Below are 11,355 nucleotides of genomic sequence, written 5' to 3'. Positions count from 1 at the left end.
ACTAACTATTCAGGGGGGGCATCAAAAAAGGAGATTTAATAGCCTTGTTTCTTAGACCAGATATTATTAGGATTTCTCTAAAGTCCACATCTGATCACGTAACCCCATGGCCCAAAATCCTTTAGTGGCTTCTCACCTCATGTGGGGTTGGGCCTGAACCCCCCCAGCAAGGAATGCAAGGCCTTGAGTGGACGGCTTTCTCACCAGTTGGCCTCTCCAACCACGCCTCTCTCACCCATCCACCCCAGCAACATGGACTTGCCGTTTTCCAAACACATCTTTACACCTTTGCTGGTGCTATTCCCTCTCCATGGAATGTTCTCTCCCTACTGTTCACTAGGGAACCCCTGACTTGGTGTATCCTCTGTGCAGCTCCCCATTACCCTCACCCTCCCCTCCTCAGAAGAATGAGTTTCTTTATCCTCTGGGTTCCTAGAACCCCTTGTGCATCCTTCTAATACAGATCTTATTTTATTTTTTTTTAAAGATTTTATTTATTTATTTGACAGAGAGAGACACAGTGAGAGAGGGAACACAAGCAGGGGGAGTGGGAGAGGGAGAAGCAGGCCTCCCGTTGAGCAGGGAGCCCGATGCGGGGCTTGATCCCAGGACCCTGGGATCGTGACCTGAGCCGAAGGCAGACGCTTAACGACTGAGCCACCCAGGCGCCCCTTATTTTATTTTTTTTTAAAGCTTTATTTATTTAAGTAATCTCTAAATCCAACGTGGGGCTCAAACTCATTATTATCCCGAGATCAAGAGTCACATGCTCTTCCAACTGAGCCAGCCAGGCACTCCCAAATAGGGATTTTAGCCCATGACAGTGTAATTGTTTATTACTTGCTTTTGCCTCCCCAATTAGACTGTAAGATCTTCAAGGGCAAAGCCTGAGGTTGGAGCTTTAAAAATCCTTGATGCCTAGCGTCATGTCTTGAACACAGTGACTATTTAGTAAATGTCTGATAAATTTATGCATGCTGAGCCCTGCCCCAAAATATGAAAAGTAGAATATAATTATGCCAATGTTCCACTGGAGGGAGGGATGTAAAGCTTTGTCCCCTCTAGCACAGCATTTTAGGCTCCGTCTCAATCAGATTAGTATAATTTGATAAAATATTTCATTTTTAGGCTTGACATAACTCAACCTCTGATAAACCTGAGGGAAACGTATTTCTTAAAAATCACGATATGCCAGGCTCTGGGTTTGACAATGGGTACTTCTTATGGGTCCAGGTGAACAGAAAGTGTAGGAACTAGATATATTAATATTTTACTTTTCTATGTTATGTAGAGTGTACTGAAGTGCATTACAAAGCTTTTCCTTTTCTCAGAGTTTCATTTTCTAAAACATGCTCCACCTTGAAAATGTATTGCCCCACACACAATAAATGCCGTGGAATCCAATGACTACACAGCTTTCTAATTTCCTGTTGTCCTATATCTCTCATATCCTGTCTTGAACACACACACACACGCTGTTCATGAAGTCAGCTGAAACAACTCATACAGTCAAAGATCTAGATCTAGATCAATTTGGAATTCAATCCTCATGTCCTATGAAAGTGACCGACTGATGAATGCTCAAGGGCACCCCATCCCTTCTACCCCAGCCCTAAAACAACAGTCCTGGCTGCTTCCTTGGCATTAGCATTTATGGGTTCGGCATTTATCCCAGCATATTGCGATAATTTGCATACTTGTCCACACCTAAACAAGACTGCAAACTCCTTTAAGAGGCCAGCATGAGTCTTATTCTTTCTCCTAGCCTCAGCTGCTAGCGTAACACCTGGCACACAGTGTTTACTATATGCATTTTTTAATGAATAAATAGAATCATTTCATTATAAGAGTAGCGAGATGCTGATTTCTACCAGCATTCTCAGGGAGGGGCTGGATCGCTTTGGGGTGTATAGAGACACGTGTGTATATGTGTGGTGGGGGAGCTGGTCTTGGGTGTAAGAAACGGTCTGACCTCTGGAGGAGAGGAGACAAATGCGTGGGTGTGCATATAAGAACCTTCCCCAGAACCCTCCCAAATCAGTAGCTGAGGAGTCCAAACTTCCATTATTAGAGAGTCATACCTTTGGATTACATATGGCTCCCTGTCAACATATCTTGAACCCATGTGACCTTGTTATTATGTAAGTTATCACATTAGTTTCAGAACTCAAATATCTTCAATATCTGATCTATAGCTTCAAGTTGTACGCCCCCCGACACGTCCCCATTCCCACCCTCCCCAAACATCCCCCTCTGCTGAGAATCTGAGATAGACTCCTGCCAACATTCTGTAGTTTGTATTATAAAGTGTTTTGTTTATTCATCTTTTCAAACATATAGCTGTACATCAAATAAGCTCTTTCAAACCATATACACCGTAATATTTGCAAGGGATGAAAACACATCAATTTGTAGAACTCCATGAGTTCATAATGATACTAAAAACAAAAACAAAAACTTGAATGATCACCATTAGAAGATAGCGAATGCAACCTCTAGTGAATTAGTGAATTAATGAATTTAGACATTAAGCACCAGTGGCTGATAACATCACAAATAAAAGACAATCAGACATTATATGCCCCCTGTAGGAAGTACAAAATACCGACTATAATGAAGTCTGATCAAAGTTCTAGATCCAGCAAACTATTCGCAAGAAATATAGAGAAGAGCAGATGACATTAAACCATCAAAGTGTAAAGAAAACAAAGATGACATTTATTAAACAATGAGAAATTTGAACACCAATTAGATACATGATGTTATTAAATAATTTATCATTTTTTAGGTGAAATAATGCCACTGTGGCTATTTTCAAGAAAGAATCCTTATCTTGTCAAAATGTGTACTAAAATATGTACAGATGAAATCATATGATGTCTAGGATTTGTTTCAAAAATAATGTGGGGCTGAGGGAGGTCACAGGAAATGGGTGGGTGTATTCGTGAAACAAGATGGCCTTGTGTTGGCAATTGCTGAAGCTGAGTAATGGATACATGGGAGTGCATTATTCCATTTTGTCTACTTCTGTATTTCTCGACATTTTCCAAAGAAAGTTTTTGTCTTTTAAATTATTAACACTTCCTTATTATTCTGATATTCTTGTCCTAAGGGACAGCCATTTCTCTCCCATCTTTTGAGATCATTATCCTAGGGAATCTCCAGGGAATTGCAAATATCCTGGGAAAAGTTACATTAATTCATTAATATCTCTGCACACTAGTTAAAAGATTATTTCCTGGGCTGTCTTTACTCCTGAAAATACTGAGTGCCTGAGGATAAAAGTAGAAGAAAACCTTGGAGGAGGGAAAAGTAAGGGCTGGGTGTGAGAAAAAGAAAGGAAGAACAAATTTGGCCTTCATTACAGTTTTCCCAGGGCCTTCACTATTTGGCACATGCATCTTCTTTGTGTGGGTTTTACTAAGAATTTTCACTGAAGGCATGAAAAAAAGGTTTAAATTCTGGATTCTCAGGTTAAAATTCTACACAGGGTTCCCTTTTGTGTTGTTAAAGGCTAATATAAATATTTTTTAGAAGAAGGACTCTTTTTTCATTGTCTAGTGAGCCAATGATGAGACTGCTGGGGTGGGGCTAAGGCACAGTTTTGCCTGAGCCTGAGAACCGTCTAGACCTGTCCGCAAGACTACAAGGATGTGGAAACCAGGAGAGAATAAGGAGTCATCTCAAGTGCTCAAGAGTATAGCTTTTTACAGAAGATCTCTGGAAGAACACCAAGAAACTGGTTGCCTCTGGGGAGAGAAGCTGGAGCACTTGGGACACGGTGGGAGGAAAAATAAAGTATGACTTTATTGTTACAGCCAGATTATACTGCGGTTAGTGCCTTAAAATATATGATGACATTTTGCAAACAGCCTTTTGTTGACATAAATTAACCTTTTATCTTGAACTTAGACGAAGACAGATGTGTGTTTGTGTATGGTTTCCTTGGCTGGGCCAGCTGCTGACACCACTGGCTATTTGCATATTTTCTTGATAGTCCTTCCCCTGCATGCCCTACCCCACCCCAAGCTCCCAGAATCTAATTAGGAACAGTAGATGGTCACTAGACACAACAAGAATAGGATTCGAGTAGTTCTAGTGTAACTTCTCCATGGGTGACATGGCATTGGTCAAAGCTCAAATTTTCCCACAGAAGCACCCCTAATAGCCGAGCCAAGGGAACACTCTCTTTGAAGGCTCCTATTTTACCTTAAATGTTCGGATGAATTCTGCAATCTATGATTTAGCACTTTGTTTTTATAGAACATGATATTAAGTTATTAGGGGAAAAAAGTTGCTGTGTTTATCCCGTGGACTCAAGAAGACCCACACACCTGTGCATGTCCCTGAAATACTGAGTCTAGTTTTGTTTTGTGCTTTCTCCTCTTTATGTGTTGAGGTTATTATTTTGGTACATTAAAATTCACCAATTTTATTTTTATTTTTTAAAATATTTAATTTATGGGCGCCTGGGTGGCTCAGATGGTTAAGCGTCTGCCTTCGGCCCAGGTCATGATCTCAGGGTCCTGGGATCGAGCCCCGCATCAGGCTCCCTGCTCCGCGGGGAGCCTGCTTCTCCCTCTGCCTTTCTCTCTCGCTCTGTCTCTCATGAATAAAAAAAAAAAAAAATCTTTAAAATATTTAATTTATTTATTTGACAGAGAGAGATAAAGAACACAAGCAGGTGGAGCAGCAGAGGGTGAGGGAGAACCAGGCTCTCTGCCGAGCAGAGAGCCCGAGGTGGGGCTCCATCCCAGGACCCTGGGATCATGACCTGAGCCGAAGGCAGACACTTAACCGACTGAGCCACCCAGGTGCCCCAAATTCACCAATTTTAAATGTATAGTTTAATTTTGGTAATTGTATATAAGATGTAACCACTGCCACCATCAAGATCTGGAACGATCACACCACTTTAAAAAGTTTTTCCATCCCCCTTTGTCCAAGTGCAGTTTTGAGACACTTAATTCAGTATTATGGCATTCTCTAACATTGACTCTGGGTGTTTTGGGAAAAGTCACTTTCCTTCTCTGGATGAGTTTCGGCTCTTGTAACATGACGAATGTAGGAGTAGATTTATTTCTAGGGGCTCTTCCATTACTTTCAGGAAATGAGGGGGTGGGGTGAGGGCGGGTATCTCAGCCTGTGTCCCCATTCTTGATACAGCACACACAGGTGGCCGACCCTTGTGGGTAAAAGCTTATGGTCGCATCAGACAAAAGTTCCCATCCTCTCTTGCTAGTGTGTAAGGTTTTCCTTTTCTCGTTCTTTTCTTTTTCTTTTTTTAGTGTGCAATGTTTTCTAAGCATCAGTTTTCTCCTCTGCAATATTGCGCATATGAACAGGACCTCTTTGTATGTGTACTGCTGTGACAATGAAGTGAGATGTGCTGATACCCTTAAATATTGGTTGGTATTTTTATTATAGCACAACATAAAGTCAGGGCGTTCAACTTCACTACCACCCGTTTAAGCGGGAGGATTCCCATAGACCCAAACCGAAGCACAAAGTAAGCCCACCCGTCTAAGCACCCAGGCAGCCCCAAGCCTGCCCGCCCACGTTCTCGACCTCAGAGAACCAAAAGGCACGCGTGCATGAGCTTCCAAAGAGCTTCACTACAGGGGCGCCTGGGTGGCTCAGTTAAGCGTCTGCCTTCGGCTCAGGTTGTGATCCCAGGCTTCTGGGATCGGGCTCCCTGCTCAGCGGGGAGTCTGCTTCTCCCTCTGCTGTTCCCCCTGCTTGTATTTTCTCTGTGTCTGTCTCTCTCTGTCAAATAAATAAATTTTAAAAATCTTTAAAAAAAAAAGAGCTTCACTAGAGGGCAGAATCGAGACCAGGAAGTTCTAAAGCCTGTGGTACAGCTACGACGTAAAACGGCTCTGCTTTATGGCAACCCGCTTCCGCCGTAAAGCACCATCGGCGAGCCCGCGTGGGTGAGTTGACGAGACAACTTCCTGGTGGGAAACGCGTCTCTTGCAGGTGGGCGACCTTGACGTTTTTCCTATGGGCAAACGCGGGAGCCGGAGCCAGAGCCAGCTGCTCACCACCCTGACTAAGAAGCAGAAGAAGCATCTTCGGGATTTCGGCGAGGAGCATCCCTTCTATGACAAGTATGGAGGGGCAGTGCCGGGGCCAGCGGTGCCCGTGGCTTTTCCCAACTTGGGCCCGCCGGTCTCCCTGGGGATCGGGGCAGGGCTGCTCCCCACTCTTCCCGCGCCTTCCCAGCGCGTTCGGCTTCGGGGGGTGCCGGTGGCATCCCGCCCGAGATGGGGTTCTTCGTGGGTTCTCCTGCTTTTGTTGAGCCCTTAGCTTTAAGCTAGACCGCACGCCCCCTGTGGGGGTGGGGTGCTGGTTTTTGCACCGTCAGAGGTTTTCTAAGATTGTTTTTGTTTTTTTGTGTGTTTTTAAAGAATTGTCTCGGCCCTCAGACATCGCTGTTCTATCCAGTTACAATGAGGAAACCGGTGTATCGGTAATTGTGGGCTCCTCTCGAAGTGTCCAGACTCTCAGTTAGGGTCTTAGTGCTCACCCGCCACTCCACTTTGGGCCGCTTCATCAGCAATTAGGGGCATTATAATTAAGAAATGTGCTAGAAAAGGTCTTTTATTTGCTAAAGTGATACCTCTTTCCGATGAGAGCCAGTTAACTCTGTCATGTGACTTTGTTAAACTTTTCATTTGTCAGTTATTATCAGTTTGTTAGATTCTTAAAGTCCCTGTCCAAGTGCATATGTGGCTTTTACATGACTATACTTATTTTTTTTTTTTAAAGATTTTACTTATTTATTTATTTGAGAGAGAGAGAGAGAGAAACAGCATGAGAGGGGAGAGGGTCAGAGGGAGAAGCAGGCTCCCCGCCGAGCCGGGAGCCCGATGTGGGACTCGATCCCAGGACGCCGGGACCATGACCTGAGCCGAAGGCAGTCGCCTAACCAACTGAGCCACCCAGGCGCCCTTACATGACTATACTTATAATGTATTTATAATAGTATACTCTGCTTTTTTCCTTTAAAGTTATCATTAGACTTTTTACTAATTGCTACATGCTAGTAGTTAGAGTTTAACATTACCTGTTTCTTCTCAGGGTTTCTGGAAAGGAGGGGAAACCACAGATTTATCAACTGGTAATGCTTTATGCCTTTTTTTTTTATAATAGTTGGTTCTTGGTTGTTTAAGATTATATATAATGATAGTAAAGCCTGGCTACATTTCCACTCCTTTTGATTTTAGATGTAAGCTATTATTTTAGTAATATTGCTTAGTGTTGAATGCAGATGTCTGTTATAATGCCATTGGGATAACTAATATAGTAGCCAGAGTTTGAAACTCTCCTGAGAGATTAGCCTATTAGAACCTGTCAAGGAGGCTTACCAGAGGGCTCTTGGTGAATCCTAAAGGAGTATCTTGTTTACTTAACATAAAAGGAGCCACAAACAGTGCAAACTGAACAAAGGTCCTAACTCATTACAACAAACTAAAAAAACCCCTACATTCTTTTGTTGTATTGCAATTTTCCTATTGCTCCTTTCAGCATGCCAAATATCTGACACATAGATTAGATCTCCTTATAACCTCAAGCTCTGTTTTTAGTCCACTTTTTTCCCATATAGAACATGAGCAGTTCAAAGAAGATGAAAAGATTCTAAAATCATAGCTAGACTAGCTTTTTTGGGTTTTGGGTTTTGTTTTGTTTTGTTTTGTTTTTTTGAGAGCGAGAGAAAGCACACGCATGCATGGGGTAGGGAGGGGGAGAGCGAATTTTAAGCAGGCTCCACATCGAGCACAGAGCCCAACCTGGGGCTGGATCCCATGACCCTGAGATCATGACCTGAGCCAAAATCAAGAGTCAGACACTTAACTGACTGAGCCACTCAAGCATCCCACTAGACTAGCTTTTTAAAATAACTTTGTTGCTGTGCATTATTGAATAGATAAGATTGCATATTTACAGAAAAGCTAATTTTTATTTATGAAAGTCTGAACCAGTTATATTTTTGGCCTAATGATAATCATAAGGTAGAAACAAGAATATGTTTGTTTTAAAATTTCCCATTTTCCAGGGTGCCTGGGTGTCTCAGTCGGTTAAGTGTCTGTCTTTGGCTCAGGTCATGATCCCGGGGTCCTGGAATCAAGCCCCATGTAGGGCTCCCTGCCCAGTGGGGAGCCTGCTTCTCCCTCTCCCCCTCCCACCACACATGCTCTCTCTTTCTCTCTCAAATAAGTAAATAAAATCTTTAAAAAGAAATAAAATAAAATTTCCCATTTTCCTTTTAGTCAGAGAGTTCAGATACTTCAAGTTCTGAAAGTGAAGCAGAGAGTGAACCAGAACAAGTTTCTGGGTACCACAAACTACTTGCCACATTAAGGAATGCTCCAGAAGAAGATGAGGAGGAGGAGGAAGATGAAGAAGAGGAAGAAGACAGTGCTGTAGATGAGGCGGAAATGAACAGTGAAGATGGTGATAGTGATGTCAGTGTGGAGAAAGAGACAACAGGAGAGTCTACCAAAGTGCAGGAGAGTAAGTGTCTTTGGTGTGGGCTCATCATCTTTGTCAGGACAGGATGCCCCATGAGCACAGTGCCTTGTACTGTGTGAGTTGGATGAAAGCACATGGATCCAAAGCAGAGACTCTTAACCTTGTTGATTCAGTGATATCTTTGAGAATCTGTGAAAACACAGGACCCTATGGCCAGAAAAATGCAGAAATAATATTTTTGCTTATGATTTCCAGGACTTCATCAATCCTCGGTAAAGATCCCTTGATTCAGAGGAAAGAGAACATAATGCTGTTTTTGACAGTCTCAATTAAAGAGATCACTGGCCTTTCCTTAGAGAAACCAAATTTAATGGAAGACAGACAAAATACACAAAAATTTTCAACAGCAGATTTGTATGGAATAGCTAGTTATAAGGCGTTGAAGAGATTCCAGCTGGTTGCACATTGTCAGAGTAAATGAGGGGGGCTTCAGAGAACAGCTGAGATTGAAAGTTTAAAGGAACTATATCTCACTTGGACTTCTAGGTGACTTAATTTTTAACTTTAAAACTAACTTTATGGAGGTATGATTTACATGCAATAAAGTGTACCTGTTTTAAGTATACAATTAAATGAGTTTGACACATACATCTATGTTATTATCACTGAAATCAAGATTGAGAACATTTCCAATACTGCCAGAAGGTGTCTTCTTGTCCTTCTGTAGTTTCCCTTCTCTGGCATGAGGCAACCACTGACCTGCTTTCTTTCACTAAAGATTAGTTTTGTCTGTTCTAGAAATTCATATAAATGGAAGCATACAGTATGTACCCTTTTGTGTCTGGCTTCTTTGGCTCCTCACTTTTTTTGTGACTGATCCATGTTGTTCATGTATTAGTAATTCATGACTTTGTATTGCTGGAGTCGTATCTCATTGTCAATATGTCTGAGTAACTTTTTATATCATACTATTGTAATGCCTGTTTTCCTTGCAGCTGTATTTTTTCTCTATACTTTAAGGTGTCATACATCATTCTCAGTATTTTAATTCATCAGTTTTACAGGGATAAAAGTTCATTGCCTCAGACTTAAGGTTTGTTTTGTTTTGTTTGTTTTTTATTTCCTGTTTTGGATTTTTAGAAGTGAAAAGTTTGTGCTTTTTTTTAATTATAAAAGTAATATATACTTACCATAAAAATTTAAGAGGGTAGTGTAGTTAACCTGTATCTCCACCACCTTGGGATGAACACCTTTAACATTTTATATAACCTTCCATTACTTTTTGTGGATACATGTGTGAGTAAAAGTGTGTGTGTGTGTGTGTGTGTGCGCATAATGGGCTCATACACTTCTCTAACTTTTTTCTTTAATAGTATACCACAGATCTTTTCCATGTAAGTAATCATGGATTCATATTAGTTTCTTTTTTTTCTTTTTTTAAAGATTTTATTTGTTTATTTGACAGAGAGACACAGCGAGAGAGGGAACACAAGCGGGGGGAGTGGGAGAGGGAGAAGCAGGCTTCCCGCGGAGCAGGGAGCCCGATGTGGGGCTTGATCCAAGGACCCTGGGATCATGACCTGAGCCAAAGGCAGACATTTAATGACTGAGCCACCCAGGTGCCCCTCATATTAGCTTCTTAATTACATGGTATTTCATTGTAAATGATATGTGGTAATTTAATTAGTACTCCATTGATAGAAAAGGATGAAATCAATTTTTCCAGTTATTCCTTGTCCTAATCATTAGTGCTGCTTTGAACATCCTTACATGTACATCTTAGTGTACTTTGTCTAGTTATCATCTTAAAATAAGTTTCTAGAAGTGGAACTGGGTCAACCATCAGGCTTAATTTTGAAACTTAAGTCTTCCACCTGAATTTGGTTAAAAGTAAATAATAGCAATAAACATCAGTGTTGATTTAGGCTAAGGAATTAAATTTTATTTGTCCACAGAAGTATAATTACATTTATGCATAAAGAATTTTACAAAATGTTTCTCAAAATCACAGGTACGGTTTTACCTGCTGACCCTGAAGGAAAAGGTGGGGATGGGCTGCTTGGCACATCACAAGAATCCCTTGAGGAGTTTACAGATGCAAAACACGAGTCACTCTTCAGCCTGGAAACCAATTTTCTTGAAGAGGAAAGTGGAAGCACATGTTCTCTGAAAGTATCACAAGGTCAGAGCAGTGTGTGTTCGCATTCACCAGGTGCTTAGTATGGGGGCTTGTGCACTAATACGTGTTAAATCTCCTATTACTGGAATGAGCAGCAATAGAAACAGTTTAGAACCTATATCTAGAACTGGGCAGAAATACTTCTCAGAACTATTTTGTGGCTTTCAGTGGTTAGGCTGTGCTGGGAGTCAGGAGGCTATTTAGTAAGACAGATGGCCTAAGAGTGATAGTAGGGAAGGCCAGTTCCGCAGACTTCATATTTCCACAGTTGGGGTCAGGAGAAGACTTCTGATTTTCTCCCCAAGCAGGGAAGGAAGAGAAAGGAGGAAAATATTTTGTATTTTTCTTTCTACCCTTCACTTGCTCTTTGTTATTAGAGTAGGAATTTCCAGATTTGTAAGACTCAGGACTGGCTAATTTCATTGGTCCTCATTACCACGGAGCACCTTCGAAGCCAAAAAGCTCCATTCTGTCTCTCCAGTCTCTCTCAGCTTCTTGGTCATGCCTCTGTCCCAGTGGCAGTGACTTGGACAAGGCCTGCTTCTGTATGGTAGGTGTAGGCAGGTCTCTGCTCCCTCAGGTCCACTTTCTCAGCCTGTACCTGGAGGCCAAGTCAGGTTGGTCTCATTCTGTATTCTGATTGCTGTTTTTGGCCTCATTGCCCTTCTTCAACCCAGCTCTACCATTTTTTTTTTTTTTTT

The 11,355-nt window shown here is 41.8% G+C and overlaps 1 protein-coding gene across 2 annotated transcripts in view; it reads left to right on the top strand.

Annotated features, from left to right (window-relative positions):
- The first annotated feature begins 5,895 nt into the window (after window positions 1-5,895).
- UTP25 (UTP25 small subunit processome component) overlaps window positions 5,896-11,355 on the top strand; it is a 22,915-nt gene continuing 17,455 nt past the window's right edge. Inside the window, exons 1-5 of one of the 2 annotated variants that reach the window (XM_031028523.2) lie at window positions 5,958-6,110; window positions 6,411-6,472; window positions 7,084-7,123; window positions 8,274-8,517; window positions 10,487-10,657. In XM_031028523.2, coding sequence (XP_030884383.2) covers window positions 6,453-6,472; window positions 7,084-7,123; window positions 8,274-8,517; window positions 10,487-10,657 — 475 coding nt within the window. In that variant the 5' untranslated portion in view covers window positions 5,958-6,110; window positions 6,411-6,452. Of the gene's footprint in view, window positions 6,111-6,410; window positions 6,473-7,083; window positions 7,124-8,273; window positions 8,518-10,486; window positions 10,658-11,355 lie in introns of both variants that reach the window. The other variant, XM_006733626.3, reaches the window with a different exon arrangement.

This window comes from Leptonychotes weddellii, chromosome 6 (genome assembly GCF_054177405.1).
Source record: "Leptonychotes weddellii isolate Sample4059 chromosome 6, ASM5417740v2, whole genome shotgun sequence".
Lineage (NCBI taxonomy): Eukaryota > Metazoa > Chordata > Mammalia > Carnivora > Phocidae > Leptonychotes > Leptonychotes weddellii.
This window is presented reverse-complemented; position numbering and strand designations above follow the sequence as displayed.